This window comes from Centropristis striata, chromosome 22 (assembly GCF_030273125.1).
Source record: "Centropristis striata isolate RG_2023a ecotype Rhode Island chromosome 22, C.striata_1.0, whole genome shotgun sequence".
Classification (NCBI taxonomy): domain Eukaryota; kingdom Metazoa; phylum Chordata; class Actinopteri; order Perciformes; family Serranidae; genus Centropristis; species Centropristis striata.
This window is the reverse complement of record NC_081538.1, coordinates 27,372,122-27,389,900: the sequence shown is the minus strand read 5'-3', so window position 1 is coordinate 27,389,900 and position 17,779 is coordinate 27,372,122. Positions and strand designations below refer to the sequence as shown.

The 17,779-nt window shown below is 37.5% G+C and overlaps 1 protein-coding gene across 1 annotated transcript; it reads right to left on the bottom strand.

Moving 5' to 3' along the window:
- Positions 1-1,577: 1,577 nt before the first annotated feature.
- nup107 (nucleoporin 107) lies at positions 1,578-17,035 on the bottom strand. The gene is made up of 27 exons (XM_059325831.1): positions 16,947-17,035; positions 15,373-15,458; positions 14,997-15,092; positions 14,776-14,870; positions 14,048-14,183; positions 13,859-13,962; positions 13,035-13,150; positions 12,881-12,929; positions 12,221-12,292; positions 11,582-11,670; positions 11,422-11,497; positions 11,218-11,331; positions 10,976-11,066; positions 10,792-10,871; positions 10,505-10,564; positions 9,453-9,598; positions 8,946-8,994; positions 8,738-8,807; positions 7,499-7,614; positions 6,175-6,364; positions 5,970-6,076; positions 5,489-5,591; positions 4,562-4,722; positions 4,306-4,431; positions 3,538-3,651; positions 2,580-2,747; positions 1,578-1,703 (listed from the first exon to the last, which is right to left on the bottom strand). Exons 1-27 carry the CDS (start codon positions 16,952-16,954, stop codon positions 1,596-1,598), a joined length of 2,730 nt encoding a protein of 909 aa, XP_059181814.1. The 5' UTR covers positions 16,955-17,035; the 3' UTR covers positions 1,578-1,595.
- Between the last annotated feature and the right edge of the window lie 744 nt (positions 17,036-17,779).

Genomic DNA, 17,779 nt, shown 5'->3' with positions numbered 1-17,779 from the left:
GGCATAGTAATAACACTGTGTGTAAATTATGTAACTTGAGAGAAATAAATGACTTAGGCATTTTTTTAACATGCCTTTGTGACTTAAGCAAGATATGGTAACACTTTATTTTGAAGGTGTCTACATAAGACAAACACTGACACTGCACCCACAGCTCACCAGCCTAATTATAGCACGATAATTAAACTTTTTCTGTTTTTTTTTCTGCTTTAGTTAATTAACTTTAAGTAGCTAAATATAAGAGGGAAAAAATCGTCACCCTGTTAAAATAATCGCCTAACTCATTTTTTCAAGTTTTGCAGGAAACACAAAAAACTTCACCAAAAGTGTAAATTATGACATTTATTGATCATTTCACTCAAAAAGGATGTAACAAAGGATGGCTGTTGGCATAGTAATAACACTGTGTGTAAATTATGTAACTTAAGAGAAATAAATGACTTATGCATTTTTTTTAACATGCCTTTGTGACTTAAGCAAGATATGGTAACACTTTATTTTGAAGGAGTCTACATAAGAGTGGCATGAGCGTGTCATAAACATGACATGGGATGTGTCATGAACAGTAATGACACTTTGAAGTAACATTAATGCTCATGATACTTGTCATGTCATGTTTCTGACAGGCTTGTGTCACTCTTATGTAGACACCTTCAAAATAAAGTGTTACCATATCTTGCTTAAGTCACAAAGGCATGTTCAAAAAATTGCCTAAGTCACATTTTATTCTGACTTAGGCATAATAAATCTGCTTAAGTCACACACTTGACATAGGCCGTTATCTTAAAGGGGTAAAATCACATTATCTGATCAACTGAGGATGTAGGTGATTTTACCATAGTATATATAGTACTACTACTACTATAGGAGGAGATGATTTAGGCAACAACAAAAAACAATTCTGACATACACATACATTCTATACACATTATATACATACATTCCTGCAATTGGCATTATTATATTTTTTGCATTTTACAGAAATATAATTTTTATTTGGCTGCTTAGTGTATATTTTGCATTAAGGGTTCCTACAACTTAAGGCAAGTTTGATTTAAGACATTTTTCAATGTAAGGAAATTCAAGACTAACAACTTAATTTACCTAGAGTATATGTACTCCTATAATTTCGTTATTTCTATTTATTCCATTAAAATAGTTCCTCCAATGAAATTGTGAAATAAACAAATATATTTTTTAAAACTCAAATGATGTTAATGTAGGAATTCTCTCCTTGTAAGAGCAATAAAGTCCTTCCTTGCAAAATTACAGGTTTAGTCCGTAAATATTAATTTTCACTGTAATTTTAATTGCTTATCAGCAGCCGTAATAGTCCACTGTATTAGAAAAACATTTCTGTAGCTGCTTTTACATTTATATAAATAAAAAATAAAATCTGATCATGCAGTTAGAACCTGCTTCAAATAAAGTCCACACCAAACAACTACAAGAAACACAAGCTTTTATTTTTCAAAACAGATTAACAAAATCCAAAAAAAACAACAATGATACAAACACCGCTCTGTGTGTGTGTGTGTGTGTGTGTGTGTGTGTGTGTGTGTGTGTGAGCGTGCATGTTTATATTTCTGTGTGTGTTATGGCTGTAACTCGTAGCCCAGCGGGTCGAGTCCTCGGTCCAACAGAGCCAGAGACGACTCCCTCAACTTCTGCAGGAACCTCCTCAGCTCTTCTTTGGAGAAAACCTGAATGAGTGGAGAAAAAATAAATTATCATAAAAACGACAATGATGATTAACAAAGAGGGAGAACCAGCAGAGAAAATATTATTGATTAGGGCCGGGACTTCAACGCGTTAAGATTAATTAATTACACAAAAATGAATGCGTTAACATTTTTTTACGCATTTTAATCATACTTATTTTTGCACCGCGGAACATTTCTCACTGGATGAGTTTCAGGAGGACCGATTATACTGGAGCACCAACTAGCGTTGATGAGTTCAGACAACAACAAACCATAGTGAACATGAAGGAAGAAGCTGATGAGACCTTTGGTTGGCCCCGTGGATGATGGGACATTTAGTTACTAAAAACCAACGGATGGAAGCGTCGATAAGAGCATGGTTGTGTTGCTATGCAACAAGGAATTCACATATCACCATAGCAGCACATCCAGCCTCAAGTATCACCTCAATGCAAAATATATAGCAGCTAGCGGCTAGTGTGCTAGCTAGCGTGGATTGTGTTTTAGTTAAAAAACCAAAGTATTCTAGTTTACAGAAGGTCTACCTACCTATAGGCTACCTGAATTTCTGAAATGTACTATATTTCTAAATATGCTATTGCTACACTTAATGGCAAAAATTGCACTGGTCTATTGGACTTGAACAAAAATAAACAACATTTTTAAGCTTAAGCTTATGTATTCAGTCATTATTCAATGGTATACTAAAAATAATGAAAAAAAAATACTTCTCACTGTTCTCAGGTCAAATATTTATATGCGATTAAAATGCGATTAATTTCGATTAATTAATTACAAAGCCTCTAATTAATTCGATTTTTAATCGAGTCCCGGCCGTATTATTAATGAAAGAAAGAAGAACATGTATGTAGTTACCAGGTAGAGGCGGTGCTGGTCCGATGAGATGATGTCAGCGAGCCGCAGCGCCTCCTGGTGTCTGCTGGAGTTCTGCAGCACGCTGAGCAGCAGGAAGCTGAGGCGAGGCAGACACAGGGAGCGCAGCGCCGCCATCTGGTGGCTGCGCTCAGAATCTGGCTCTGAATCCTGAAAAACAGCCAAAAAGTCCATTTATCAACTAAACCAACCATGGAAACAATCAGTAAATATTCTTCAAAGCCCCATTCAGACTGCCTTTATCTCCTTCGAGGAGGTGATTTTAACATTTCCTGCCCTGGTCAGTGTTTGAACCAGTTGGTTGGTTATTTTTCACCCCATTTCGCTGCTTGGTGTATATTTTGTATTCAGGGTTTCTACAACTTAAGGCAAGGTTGATTTAAGACTTTTAAAGACTTTTTTTAATGCCACTCGGAAAGGGATTCAAGACTAATAACTTCATTTACCGAGGGTGAGATTTAATTTTGTCCAAACATTCCTAAATGTAAGATTAAACATAACTTTTTGTCTCGTGGTAGAGACAAGGACAGAACAGAAGAAAATCTTGGCAAAACAAAATGAATGTTTATTTCTGCTTTACTTATACGTTTGATGTTAATGTGAGGTATTTGGGAAATAAAAACCTATTATTATTATTATTAGATTTTATATTGCAACCTCATAAAAATCTACCTTCCAAGTCTTAGTTTTTTAAACTTGAATACTGATTTGAGACATTAACACCAATTAAGGCCTTATTTTTAAATACATTAAATGCCTTTTAGGACTTTTAAAAGGACCTGTAATACCCTGTATAATAATGAGTTATGTCAATCTTCTTATCAAATTGTTTGCCAGAAAGGGAATAAGTAATATTCCCACAATTCTTCTAAAGTATGTCCTACAGAGTAGAGACTTTTATACCAAAATGTTATCAGTTATCTTGGTGGTAAACATTTACCTGTGTGTTGTCGATCATCCATCCTCCGTCTACGAACAGCAGCACGTTGTAGATTCTCTCTTTCACGTCTTCAGTCAGAACGTCGAGACGACACGACCAGGCAGACAGGGACGTCTGACACACACACACACACACACACAGAGTAGTTTTACATTAGTGAGTTAAAGGTGTAGAACAGGGGTCTCAAACTCAAATTACCTGGGGGCCGCTGGAGGCAGTATTAAAATTACATTAAAAAAAGACACAAAATTAACAAAAGAGGCACAAAATTATATAAAAAAGACAAAATTACCCAAAAAAAGGCACAAAAAAAAAAAAAAAAAAAAAAAAAACGGACACAAAATTACCCCAAAAAAAGACACAAAATGACATTACATAACATTTCCACTTCTTCCGGTAACAACAACATGTCAGATAATAAACGGTCCGGTAGCAGCTGCCTTTCTTTTTGTTAACGTCGTCATAGAAACAAGAGAAACAAAGCTCCAGCTGGAGCAATAAAGGGACCTTCCACACACAACACGATAAAGAGACATTCATATAAAACTCACATTAAACTTTCATATCAAGGTGGGGGCCACAAAATATCGTCACGAGGGCCACAATTGGCCCGCGTTAAGAGTTTAAAGAGTTTCAGGACTTCTACCACCACTATTATTTATTCTTCATAATTCCTGGAAATGCAAATATACAGAGAACTGTGTGTTTGTGTGTTTGTGTGTGTGTGTGTGTGTGTGTGTGTGTGTGTGTGTGTGTGTGTTTGTGTACCTGGTACTCCTTCTCTCTCATCTCGTTGGCGACTCTCTCTGTGAATTTGGCCTCAGGTGCCGGTGCTGGTTTCTGAGGGGCGGAGCTGCTGTGGCTGAACCAGTCAGTGAACGCCTCGTGGGCTTCCTGTGAATAAAACCATTAAAAAGACTCAGTTGAGCGCTACAGAACAGACTGAAGCCTTGATGCAGCTACAGTGCTGCTATGTGTTGTACACAGATTATTTTCAACATAGTAATTGATGCAGGAGACGGACCAGGTAGGCTCTGATGCACAGGTGTTCTCTGATGGCGTTGTCGTCCTCGGCAGGTAGCGGCATGGTCTGACCCATCTCCAGCCACTGGTCGTAGATCTCCTTCATCGAATCCTCGGGAACTTTAGAGAACACCGATTTGGCCGCGTCGTGTTTCTGCAGAGCTGAGAGAGACAGAAGGACAGTCAGATGGATCAAATTTATTATTATTAATATTATTATTATTATTATTATAACCTTTATTTAACCAGGAAAATCCCATTGAGATTAAGAACCTCTTTTTAAAGGGAGTCCTGGCCAAGATACACAGCAGCAAATACAAAACAGTTACAAAATGACACAGTTAAAACACAAACCAAGGAAAAACAAAAAAGACTATTATGAAAAAAACCATGTACATGTTATTAAGGCCTGTCACAATAAATACTATATCGACTTATTGTTCGATATATAAAAATGGACACAATAGTTTTTTCTGGACTCAATATATTTACTTTTTAGGGTGTATTTAAAGTAATGCTGCAAATGTTTGACAGGCAGTACGATTTGCCGTAAAAAAAAGATATTTCCAAAGCAGCAATTCCAGCTGTTTGTTATTTATAATATAAAAAATAAAAAAATAATTAAAAATATTAATCTCAGTGCTTTTTTTGTTGTAAACAGAGCCTGACAGTCTATTTTTAAATGTTTTTATTGTAGCTTATTTATTTACGTTTTATATATCTAGGATGTTTTAATATTTATTTTCCTCAATTCAATTCCAATGTTTAATATTCTTGATATTTAAAAATGAAATGCTGTTGAAAAGGATGTGCTTGAAACGGCTCTATGAAAGGGGCTTATAGCTGTTGAGTCTTCATGTCATGTCATACGAGTTTGCATGCCTGAAATAAACAAACAAACAAACAAGCAAATAAAAAAAGAGAGTACCCAGAAACTTCCTCATGATGGCGTTGGACTGTTTTAAGCACTCTGCTCGGTGGGCGGGGTCAAACAGCAGCCAATCGATGATGTCGATCTTCCTCAGGTCCTCCTATCAGAGCAAAGCATCAGTTCAGTTACACAAACCAGGTTTATCATTTTGGCACGTCATTTGGTTTTACTCTCAATATCATTTTAGTCAACAAAAAGTTCAACGTTTTGATGTAGTTGTCGTCAATGAAGTCTTTCAATATTGCATTTATAATATTTTACATCTACTCAGAAATATAGAGTTATCACGGCTACAAATGTTCTTTTCTGTTAAAAAAAGTTAGCTATAAAAAGCACTTTTAACCTGATAATACCGTCTTTGATCACAATTTTTGTCTTCAAAGGTTAATTATTATTTTGTCTTGTTTTCATTGTGGAAAAATGTTCCTCCTCACAGTTTTTGTGGACAGAATTAACTTTTGTTGTTGTTTGTTTGTACCTTTGTAGTTCCCGTCTCCAGCGTCTGGCTGTGGTGAGTAAACTCTGTTTCATCTCTCTCCCTCACCGTCTCCACCACCAGCTTGGTGACTGCAGCAACATCCAGACCTGCACAAACAAACAAACAAACAATCAGCATGCACTTAGAAGAAATGTTCTTGTCCTAACACCTTTTTTTGTCTGTTTTATAGTATTTTCAGTCCTACCAGCATCCGTGGCGAGCTGCAGGCAGCGGGGGCGGAGCTCCGGCTCGGTGACCGTCTCCAGGAAAGCGGCGTACTGGACGGTGGCGACCTCAGCGGGGAGCTGGCTGACGTAGCTGGCCACCAGGTCGGTCTGCTGGTCCCGGATCAGAAGGGAGACGTACGCCTTCAGCACGTCCACACACACCTCGTCCTGAGAGAGACGGACAGGTCATTAGGGTTTTACACAAACACTTTCTGAACTTAACTGAATTTAATACCTTTAATACCTTCACAATGTTTTTTAATACCAACACAACATTGATCTGCAACTGTAGCAGCAAAACGTTACGTTTTGCCTCAATAGCAGCACTGACCGACACTCAATTATTTGCTATTTAACCCAAAAGCACACACCACTTCTCCACCGCTATACTCAATCATTCTTTCTCAATTAAGGGGCACAAAATGACAAATGAAAATCAGAAAAGGTTTAAAAACAGTTAACCCTCTGGAGTCCATCTATTTATTGAAAATACACATATTGTATTAACACTAATAACTTTATTTATATATGATATGTAGACAAGCTGAGAAAGCTTTACATTTTATTTTAATTTGCTTTAGAGAAAAATTTACATGCAAATAAACTGTTTTGTAGTTTTATTATTGATAATTATTTCTGCTGTTTTTGAGTGTATAAATGTTTTTTTAAAAAAAGGGTACATTTCCATAGACACCTGTGTCTTTTGTTTGTATATTCGGCAGCTTTATACTTAATTAAAATAAAATGAAAAATCTGACTGATAGCCAAGTTTGTGTGTAGAAAAAGGAGCCATGCATGTGATATAAATCAGACTGAAAGATGCTTAACAGAGACAGAAATAAATGCATAGGAAGTTGACAAATTTGAACCAAAAGCTCCTGGACTTCAGAGGTTTAAAAAGAGAAAGGTTTAATGAAAGGACTTTCATCACGTCTCAATGAGGTAACTTGCATTATGACTTATTACTTTTCAATACATTTTAATAGCATTATTTAATGCTAATTTAATTTACTACCTTTTAAAACCCTGTGGACACCCTGGGTCAACAGACATCAAGCTGAACTGATACTGAATAAACACATCACTTGTTTCTTATTCTCCAGGTAGAGAAAACTCAAACATCTAGGTAGAGGAAGAGGAAGAGTCAGGAGGATTAAGGAGGATTCTTCCTCTGGGAAACAGAAATATCTGCACCAGATTCGGAGCCAATCCATTTAACATATTTCCGACTGTCCCGCTTTGAAAACAAGATGATAGGTCTTGATCCTGACCTAATACAGTTAACTCATTTGTCTCCTCTACCTTCAGAGCCAGACCCAGGGAGCGGAAGAAGAGCAACAGGTGAGTCATGAAACGCAGCAGGTGGGAGGGGAGGGGCTTAGAGGCTGACAGCCAATCAGAAAACTCCTCCAAAAGACCTGAGAGACGCAAAGAGACAGAGATTAAGTCAAGTCCAACCAATCATTGATCAAAGTGCTGAATAATTAAGCCTGAACACACACAGAGGAACAAGAGGGTTTTAAATTTAAAGCAATAAAGAAACAGCAAAGAATAAAATAAAATTACAGTCAAAATAAATATCTATCATAAAATATTCAGGTGGGCTCAGCTCAACTACAATTAAAAGCAGTTAAAACTAATCCTGGAGCTGACAGATAGCCAGTGAAGGGTGGACAGCACTGGTACGGTTTAGGGATTAATCTATTTTAGTCACCCCCTAAAAAAAACATTTGCCCATATTTGCCTGTTTACATGGGGAAACTGAGCTGGTTGTCAACGTTTTCTTCCGAGCCGCCAGACTCCATTAAAAAAAAAAACTTTAATTTCACATCATAGAACACCAACATTGCTGGTATACAGCTGCCACAGCTGGTTAATTTGTTTGTGTTTTTCTGTGTTTCTTTGTTTTTTTTAAAGGGTTAGTTCAGACTCACCAAAGTCAAAGAAAAACACAAACGAATGAACCAAACAAGGCAGCAGTGGAACCAGTGGCTCCTGTGTTTTGTGAGGTAAAAACACACATTTTGTCAATGGAGTCTTGTGGATTTGAAGAGAGCCTTAATAACAGTTTAAGTTAAAAAAGGAGCTGTCTGGAGGCAAGGTAGGGTGGTGAAAGTATTCTAACTAAAGCGTATACTTAAACTGATATAGATTAGGTGGCTAAAATAACTTAAGCTGCTACACTGACTAGAGATAAGCACCTCATACAACCCCACTTCAAAATATCCAAACTATCCCTTTAATAATAATTCAGAGATAATAACTCCCACTGCCATAACCATCTTAATAAAAGGTGCTGATCCACACACACAGATAGACACTTTGCTGCTTTGCATATATGGTACATTGAAATTTTTATCCTGCATAAATTAAACTTCATTAGGTATTTTATTCTGTTTTTTTAGGAAAACATGTTGCATGTCTGTTGATCGAGTTTGCTTTTTGCACTGTATGTTGTTGTACGTGAGCCATGTCTAAGAGGATTTTCTGTCAGGACAGACAATAAAGTTTTCTGATTCTGATTCTGATTCTGATTCTTACCGTCCAGATCTCCCAGGATGACAAACTTCTGGATGACGTGGTGATGCTCTCTTGTCTCCTCCAACACCCTCTACACACACACACACACACACACACACACACACACACACACACACACACACACACAGAAAGAGGCTGGTTTTATGCTGTGTTCATCTTTATTACATCAATATCCATCAATCACATTCAGTTATTGTGAAAGTTTTACCTTTAACTCTGAGGCTTGAAGCTCCTCAAACACCTTTTCCATCGTCCAACTGAACAGAGAGACAATAAAATGATTAAAGACATAATAGGTTTATATTACCAGTCTCTCTAGATTTCTGTTTGGGCTAAATTGATGTTTGTTGGTTTGTTTGTTTGTTTGTTTGTTTGTCTGTTTTTGCCGTGTGGCTTTGTACTGGTGTATCGTTGTTTTCATTGTTGTTGTTGTTGTCCTTTATATTATTCTATGTATGGTATTTATGTTTACATTATGTCTAATTTGTAAATATGTTTCTGAGTCTTTATTGTCTTGAAATGTGTTTTAGTGTCTTGTTTTCACATTGTGGCTCCTAATAAGTAATCCACTGTTATTTTTTTGTTTATTCGTTAATAAAAATTAAATAAATAAATAAATACATTTTAAAAAAGACATAATAGGTTTTTATTCTGCAAGTATCCACTAAGTTTACTACTGCTCCTGTATCTTTATGTGTGTGTGTGTTTGTCGTACTTGGCCTCCAGGTATTCTCGTGGCAGCGTCTCCACCTCCTGGTGAGCCATCCCTGATGACATCAGATCCTTCTCCACCAGAGAGTCCACCATCACTCTGAAGTGAGCCCACACACAGTCCTCCCACGACTCACACACCGCCAGCAGCTGGAACACACACACACACACACACACACACACACACACACACACACACACACACACACACACACACACACACACACACACACACACACACACACACACACACACACACACACACACACACACACACAAAATCAGTGTATATTATCTACTATTATCAAGCTGATCAGCAAACAGTTAATCTGCAACTATTTTGATCAATCTCCTCATCAATCTTTATTCTATAGCACCTTTCATACAGGTTAGTGCAGTTCAAAGTGCTTTACAGATGATTGACGAGCTGATAATTAGATTTAAGTGAAGGCCGTAAAAAAAAAAAACATAACAAATTAAAAGTTTGAGATCAATGCATGCAAGAGGATAAAAATTATGAAAAAATAATATTTTAATATTAAATAATAAAACTGTGAAAAAAATATATATTAAAAAAACTAAACAAGAAAAAAGGTAAAACAGCAATAAAAATGACAATACTACAATAGATTTAAGAGCTATAATAACATAATAAAATAATTAAATAATAAAAATTATAACAGCTTAAAAATATAAAAAATAACTAAAATCAAATGGGAAAAAGGAATAGACCAAATAAACTAAATACAATTTAAATAAAATACAAGAACTGCAATAAAAATGACTATAAAACAATATATTTAGGAGCTATAACAATAATATGATAAAATAAAATACAAATATTTTTTAAATGATGAAATAGCCTAAAAATATCAGAGATAGCTGAAATCAATAACAGGGAAAAGGGAATAGACTTAAAAAAATACAATTAAAATAATAATAAATTATAATTAATGGAATTTATATAGAGCTTTTAAATATATTCAAAGATACTTTACATACAATGCACATAAATAAAAAATAATTAAAACTGATAAATATACACTCATTATTTACCGGCTTTAGGTTTCCACTCAGACTGGCGTAGATCGCTCGTTCGTATCTGTTTAATTGCTCCTGAAACAGACACACACACAGCAGGTTTATGTGATGTAATGTAACTTTTTTTTTAATTATTTCTTTTGAAGTAACAGGCATTTTATTTGGGAGAAGTTACTTCATGGTTACAGGGCCACAGGCTGGAGCCTCTTAAGTTAATTCTGTAATCATGTGTTTTATTTTCACACCACACACACAATCAGCTCCATGAATATGAGAAGATTGAGAGTTTTTCTGTGTTTTACCTCCTCAGCCATTCTCCAGCAGCAGGCCTTCCAGATTCCTCTCTGAGGGTTTCCTTCAACAGGCTGCAGCTCGATGCTCCCTGCAGAGAAAGAAGAAGAGAGGTTAGTGCTTTTTGAGTATCATCATCATTATGAAATATGCATGCACACTTACAGACACACAATAAAACTCATCAAAGGTTACCTGAGGTCCTGTTGGGGTCGTGGTAGAGTTTCCAGCCCTCCAGAGTTGCAGCTCTCCAGGCCTGACCGCAGCGCTTACATAGCCTCTGAGCCTGCACACACACACACACACACACACACACACACACACACACACACACACACACACACACACACACACACACTTTAGACGTTATTTCTTTTCCCCTAATTTGTGTATACCGGCCCTTTAAATCCAGTGTGAAGCCATATCTGTGTCTCTACCTCCTCGGTCATCCCGGCTCTGATCAGAGTAAACAGGTTCTTCAGCAGCCGAGCGTCGTCCTCTCGGTCCAGGTCGGCCAGCGGTCGCTGCTGCCGGAACGGAGCGTCTGGGTCCTAAAAACACACACACACACATTCATTATCTGTGTATTCAGACACACTGGGGATGATGATTTGTGTTGTTGTCATGGTAACGGGCCTCACCAGCTCAGTGACCAGCGGGACCGTGAAGGCGGAGCCGCTCTTCCTCCTCATCTTCAGAGCGTGGAGAGTGTTCTCCCTAGAACACACGTTTAATTTTAGCAGCTCATCGATGTTCTTAAAACTTAAATATAAAGTCTAAAGTAGACATATGGGAACTCACCAGCAGACGTTTTTAGCGTAGTACTCGATATTATCTGAAAAATCTCCAATCTGATCCTTGGCGATGCTCTCCAGCCAATCAACGACCAGCTGCAACACACAAATAAACTTTGTTTACCTCAAATTCATGTCGTCTCCGAGCTAGTTTTACATTTCACCATTTAACTCGCTCTCTTTCACCATTCTTTATTTAGAATATATATTGTTATTTTATTAGGAAATGTTACACACCAGACAAAAAGAGGAGAGAGGGAAGCAGGGTTACTTCCCTCTCTCCTACAACACTTTAAATGTTGTTGTTTTTTACCAATGATGTACTAATAAGTTTCTTTGAAGTCAAAAAGCATGAACAACAACTCATCAATTCAAGAAATATAAAGACCAATCAGTTATTCGACTACGGTAATTATCTAAGAGGTGGACTGTCCTAGAGAGAAGTTTAACCACACTTTCAAATGCTCATTGTGACTTTAACAAGATGCTTTTCTTTACTCTTAAGTTACTCTCCCCATATGTGCACCCTTCTTTGGAAAAACATCTAAGAACAGCCTGTGTGCGTGTGTGTGTGTGTGTGTGTGTGTGTGTGTGTGTGTGTGTGTGTGTGTGTGTGTGTGTGTGTGTGTGTGTGTGTGTGTTTTACCTGACTCTGTCGTATGACGGCATCGCGCTGGAAAAGCTGCTCCACTACGACCTTCTCACTCTCACTGGGAACCTTCACACAGAGACACACAAACAATCAATGTATGCGTGTGTGTGTGTGTGTGTGTGTGTGTGTGTGTGTGTGTGTGTGTGTGTGTGTGGCTTCAGGTGATTATGTTTATCGAAGGAAAAATACATACTTAATTAACCCATTTAGGCCTAAAATGCCTGTAAGAAATGCCTGTAAAACCTCTTGTTGATGTTAAAATAACCCCCTAAAACCTGAAGTTTTTCTGGAAATTCAACAGAAGTGAGAAAGCGAGAGCTTATAGCTGTTATATCTGAGCTCCCTCCGCTATAGTCGTCTTCCGCCATGATTTCAGTTCTGGAAAAGTCCCATGTTGCATTGTGACACTCCCACATGTATTCTAATGCATTTCATTAGACAAGAGACCGAAAATAGGTAGAAAAAAACTACAAAACGACGTATCCTCTTTCCCGGCTTTAATGGTAGAATAACGCAACAGCGCCCCTGGTTTTAATGGTAGAAATGTGGTAATGCTTTCCCGCCTTAAATGGGTTAAAGAAGTTGTGAAATAATAAACAAGATCAGTTATTGTAGAAATGCCTGTTTCCAAAGTGTCTGTATGTTTTCACTCACAATCATGTCTGTCATCATATCATCTTCCAGCGCCAACTGGACCCGGTCCCTGCAGAAACAGACGGTCAGGATCAGTCAGAGACAAGTGGAGATCCATGCAGTGAGACAGACAGACAGACAGACAGGTTGGGGTAGAGAGAGGTGAGACAGTTACCTGTAGAGGGAGGTGATGAGTCTCCAGGAGCAGTTCTCTTGCTGCAGCAGCCAGCGGACTCCTGCTGTCTTACTGTTCTGACCCGCTCGGAGAACCACAGACTGCAGCACGTCCACCTGAAATATAACGATGGAGAACCGGTGAGTGATTAAGCTGAGCGGTTAGTTAGTTAGTGAGCTTTAAAAAGTGCTGGTACAGTGGTGCTTGAAAGTTTGTGAACCCTTTACAATTTTCTATATTTATGCATAATATGACTTAAAACATCATCAGATTTTCACACAAGTCCTTAAAGTAGCTATAGAGAACCCAGTTTAACAATCGAGACAAAAATATTATACTTGGTTCATTTATTTATTTATTTATTGAGGAAAATGATCCAATATTACATTTCTGTGAAAATAAGGTTTCTTGTATATTTTATTTAAGGCATCTTATTTTGACAGTCTTCTTGTAAATTCTGTGGTGGATTCTGTGCTCTTATTTTGAAAGCTGCATGTGTTGGACAACAGTAAACAATTCGTCACAGTTTAGCTTTTTGTGATTAAAACAACTTTAATTGTTAGCTAATGTTAGCTTGCGGCTACCGAACGGCATAATGCAACAGTGTGTTTGGATCTGACCGGCCCAGACAGGTTGTTATTTAGGCCAGACTCAAGGTAATTAATGGGAAACCCTGGGTCCACAAACTTTCGAGCACCACTGTAGGTTGAGTTTTAAACTTTGTAAAGGTACTAACTAAGCTAAGGACATGCGGTCTGTGGCTTCATACTTAAAAAAGGACAGTTTAACCTTTTGGGAAGTCCTTATAAGCTTTCTTGTCCTACCTTGTCCTGGCAGAGTGTCTGGAAATCCTCGAGCAGCTCAAACACCGCAGAGGAAGAGTGCTTCAGGAAGGACCCGAGGAATTCTGGGAAAAGACTGGCAGCAGCTGAAAAGATGAAAAGAAAGCAAACAGCGTTAACAGGAGTGTTGTGAACGTCAGAGTGGGTTCAGGGTGCGTTTGTTTCACTCACCGGCCTCGCCAGGGTCGTCCTCCTTCAGTAGAGCCGAGCTGAGGTTGGTGATGTCGTCTGTGAAGAAGCTGGTGTTCTCGTTTCCATAAACAGGGGAGATGTACATGCTGTTGGTCCAATCACTGTCATCCAGATTCTACACGCATAGGCATGATTTCAGAAAGAATCCTTTCATGCAACTTCTCACTTTTTATGCCACAATTGACAGATTGACAGATGTTTTTAATTTACTTTTTTTATCTCTACAATCTGCACCCTTATGTGCATTTACAGATGTTTCTGGTACTTCTTTTGTTTCTTTTCCATGTATTTGACACCCCACATCCCAGTTCTCAATATGCCTGAGCACCCAAACTTTTCTCTGCACTACAAGCCAGACTTCTTTTTCCTCTTCTTTATTCTCTTGGTTATCACTTTTTGTGAATGAAACTCACCCACAAACGAAGTGTCGAAGGTCGCCTGATACAAACACTTTTGAGGTGTCTTATCTTTTATCTTTATCTTTATGTTTTATCTCATGAATGTGAACCTTCTCATTAAGAAGTGGCGTTCACCAGAATGGAACCGGCAATTTACGACATGTTTGACCAGAGACTTTGCAGAATCCAAACCCTTATTAGAGCAAGTTTCACAGAAAAAGGTAAGAAGTTTAAGATAAGTAAAAGAAAAAGTTCTTGCATCAGGACCAGTGTAGTGTATGTGTGTGTGCGTGTGTGTGTGTCTCTCACCATACTGCTGAGAGCATGTCTGGGCGTGTGTGTGTATCGAGGTGTTCGGCCTCCTGGAGCCAGAATAGAGGAAACATCTGGAACCCTTGGAGTCACTGAGAGAAAGAGCCATGAGGTGAGAGAGGTGCTTAAGGACAATATGGAAATGCTTGATTCTGGGTTATCCTCTATTATCAGTTTGTGTGTGTGTGTGTGTGTGTGTGTGTGTGTGTGTGTCCTACCAGTCTGTCTGAACAGTGAAGCAGGAGTGTTCCTCAGCATTGAGCGTGCTGGTGTTACCGCTGAAGCAACGGGACTGCCGCCACCAGGAGACGGGACTGAGACCAACAGTCAGGAAAACAACAGCACTGACAGCTTGGACATTATTAATGGATACTGGTAGTAAAGTTAATATATGGGCCACACCAACAAATAGGTTTATACCACCCAGAAATACTTCCTTCTGGTGATTATTTTTATGTGTCAATAGTAAATAAAGTGTAAATAAAAACACAGGAATGTCTTCAAATAGGTTGTTAGATCCAAACATTAGTCCAAATCTAGTTTTTCATATTCACATAGATGTTAAAATCACAGTCTGTCTCAGTTGGAGGATACAGGCCACCTTCTTGGTCCTCCTCCTGCGGGCAGCGACAGTCACCTCGTCATCTCGAACCACCGGAGACGGCAGCTCACTCTGACCCCTGAAAGACAACACAAGTATGTGCATGTTTTTGTTTAAATATTTATCAAACATTTTTAGTTCTCCCCACAAGACCTTGGCAGTGAATTCTGCCCAATGGAGTGTAAAGTATGTAACTTTTACGTGATTTAAAAAAAATGTACCTTACACTGGAGAACATTAAAGTTTTTGATTTGCATCTGTGTTCAATTTTGTCCTCAGGTGAAAATCTTGATTTGACAAAATCTGTTTTTTATGTGGTTAAGGTGTCACAGAAGATGAAGTCTATTAAATGTTTTATTGGTTAGAAGTATACTGGAAGCAACAGAACAGAAAGGCAGAATTGATTTTTAACATTATCGCATACCAAATATGTTCCTCATATAGTGCAGCCCTACCCTTTCCAGAATATGATATTGTATTATAAGTATGATGCATCATTTTAATGTTGCAGCCGGTAAAAGCTCATGTTAACTGCTTTCTATACTACTGGGTGGTTTAACCTTTGACAATAAATCTTAATGTATTTATAATTATAATCTATGAAGTCGTAATTAACTAAATGTAATGAAGTAAAAATGTGGAACATTGTCCTCCAGATGAGTAAACTCCAATCCGATCTGTGGCAATAAGACACACTTCTACACTCTAATATCACAAATAGAGTCAAAATCAATAAGCCGTGCAAATAAAAATTAGGCCTGGGTAAGGTGAAAATCAGATCTCTGACATGCAGCATGGGCATGAAGATTTGGGATAACGAGGTTACTGCAGTGCATGTAAACATGTCATATTGCACATATAACTTACTAACTCCAAAGATTTAGTAAGTTAATCTTTACTTTGATTTCAAAGTTCACCTTAAAAAATGAAAGGTGACACTGCCACCTACTGCAAGTACACTTTGTATGTCTCAAGCTAAACCACATGTCCAAAGTGTCTGACATCTCAGCACATTAGTTCATATTTGTTAGATTATAATACCATATTCATTTTAAATCACTAGAATGTCATACAGATTTATACTGATATAATGTATTTAATACACTTAATACTTCAGTATGGAGTAAATGTGCTTTCCACCTCTGTTTTTGACACAATAAACAACCTAACTAAGTAGTTAACTATTAATTAACACCTGAAAGTACTGACTGTGGGACTTTTATACCCACTGTACTACAGTTCTGCTAGCTAACAACAATAAACATCGACTGTTATTAGTTCACTTAGTGGCTACAGCATTTAATTTAACATTTGAGTCATCAATAACACGCCAATTATGTCCAATAACTGTGTGAGAACGACCTTATTAAACATGTCAACAAACCAGTTATTAGCCGGTTAGCATCAGCACTGATTATCAATGGCACCGTTAGCTCCAGCTAACACAGCCGAGTAGCCGCACTAGCCGGTTAAATAACAAGCTCACAGTTTACATGTTGTTCTGAAAATATAAAGAGCTGTAAAAGCTTATTTAAGTTTCTAAAAATTAATAATAAATATAGTTTACCAGTCCATGATAGCGGCTGTCAGTTCCCGCTTCACGAGGCTCAACGGGATTCTTCTTCGTGGTTTTCTTTTCCCTTCTTCTTCTACTTTCAAATTTCCGGCAGACTGGCTTACCTCCTTCAGGTCAGTGCTGGTACACTACATTCTGGAGGACCAAAAACTTCATTGAAAGCATTTTTTTAAAAATAAGAACATATTGTTTCTCCTTAACAACGTCTATTATTTCAAAAGCAATCAAATAAAAAAATCAAAATTACTTTATTTATCCCCGAGGGGAAATTCAGTTAGTCTGGTAGAATCTCTGTTAGAATGAGGCAGCCTGATGGCTGTAGGAGAGAAGGATCTTTTGTATCTCTCCGTCCTGCAACAGAGAGAGAGGAGTAGTGTGTGTAGTGTGTCATCTGTTGTTATAGATAAGCTCTGATAATTTTTATTGAACACACATTAAAAAACATACAAGATCTCATACAGCACAATACAATACAGACGTTATCAAAATAAATGTCAAAAAAAAAATAAAACAAGTTATAGACAGACATGTATTAAATAAACAGTAATTTATTCATCGCGAGGCACAGATGATAACAGCAAAAATAAGAAAAATGTTAAATGTGCTGTTTAAAATATTAATTATATTATAGATAATCATCTAGCTAGCCTACCTTTTTATTTCATGTTTTTCCTGCGGGGATTTAGCGCTCACGATTTTCTGTGTGTAGTGAGTCATCTGTTGTTATAGAATAGCTCTGCTCATTTTTATTTACTCATACAAAATAATATAATAAAAATGCTATCAAAATGTAAATAATAATAATAAATAATTATTAATAATAA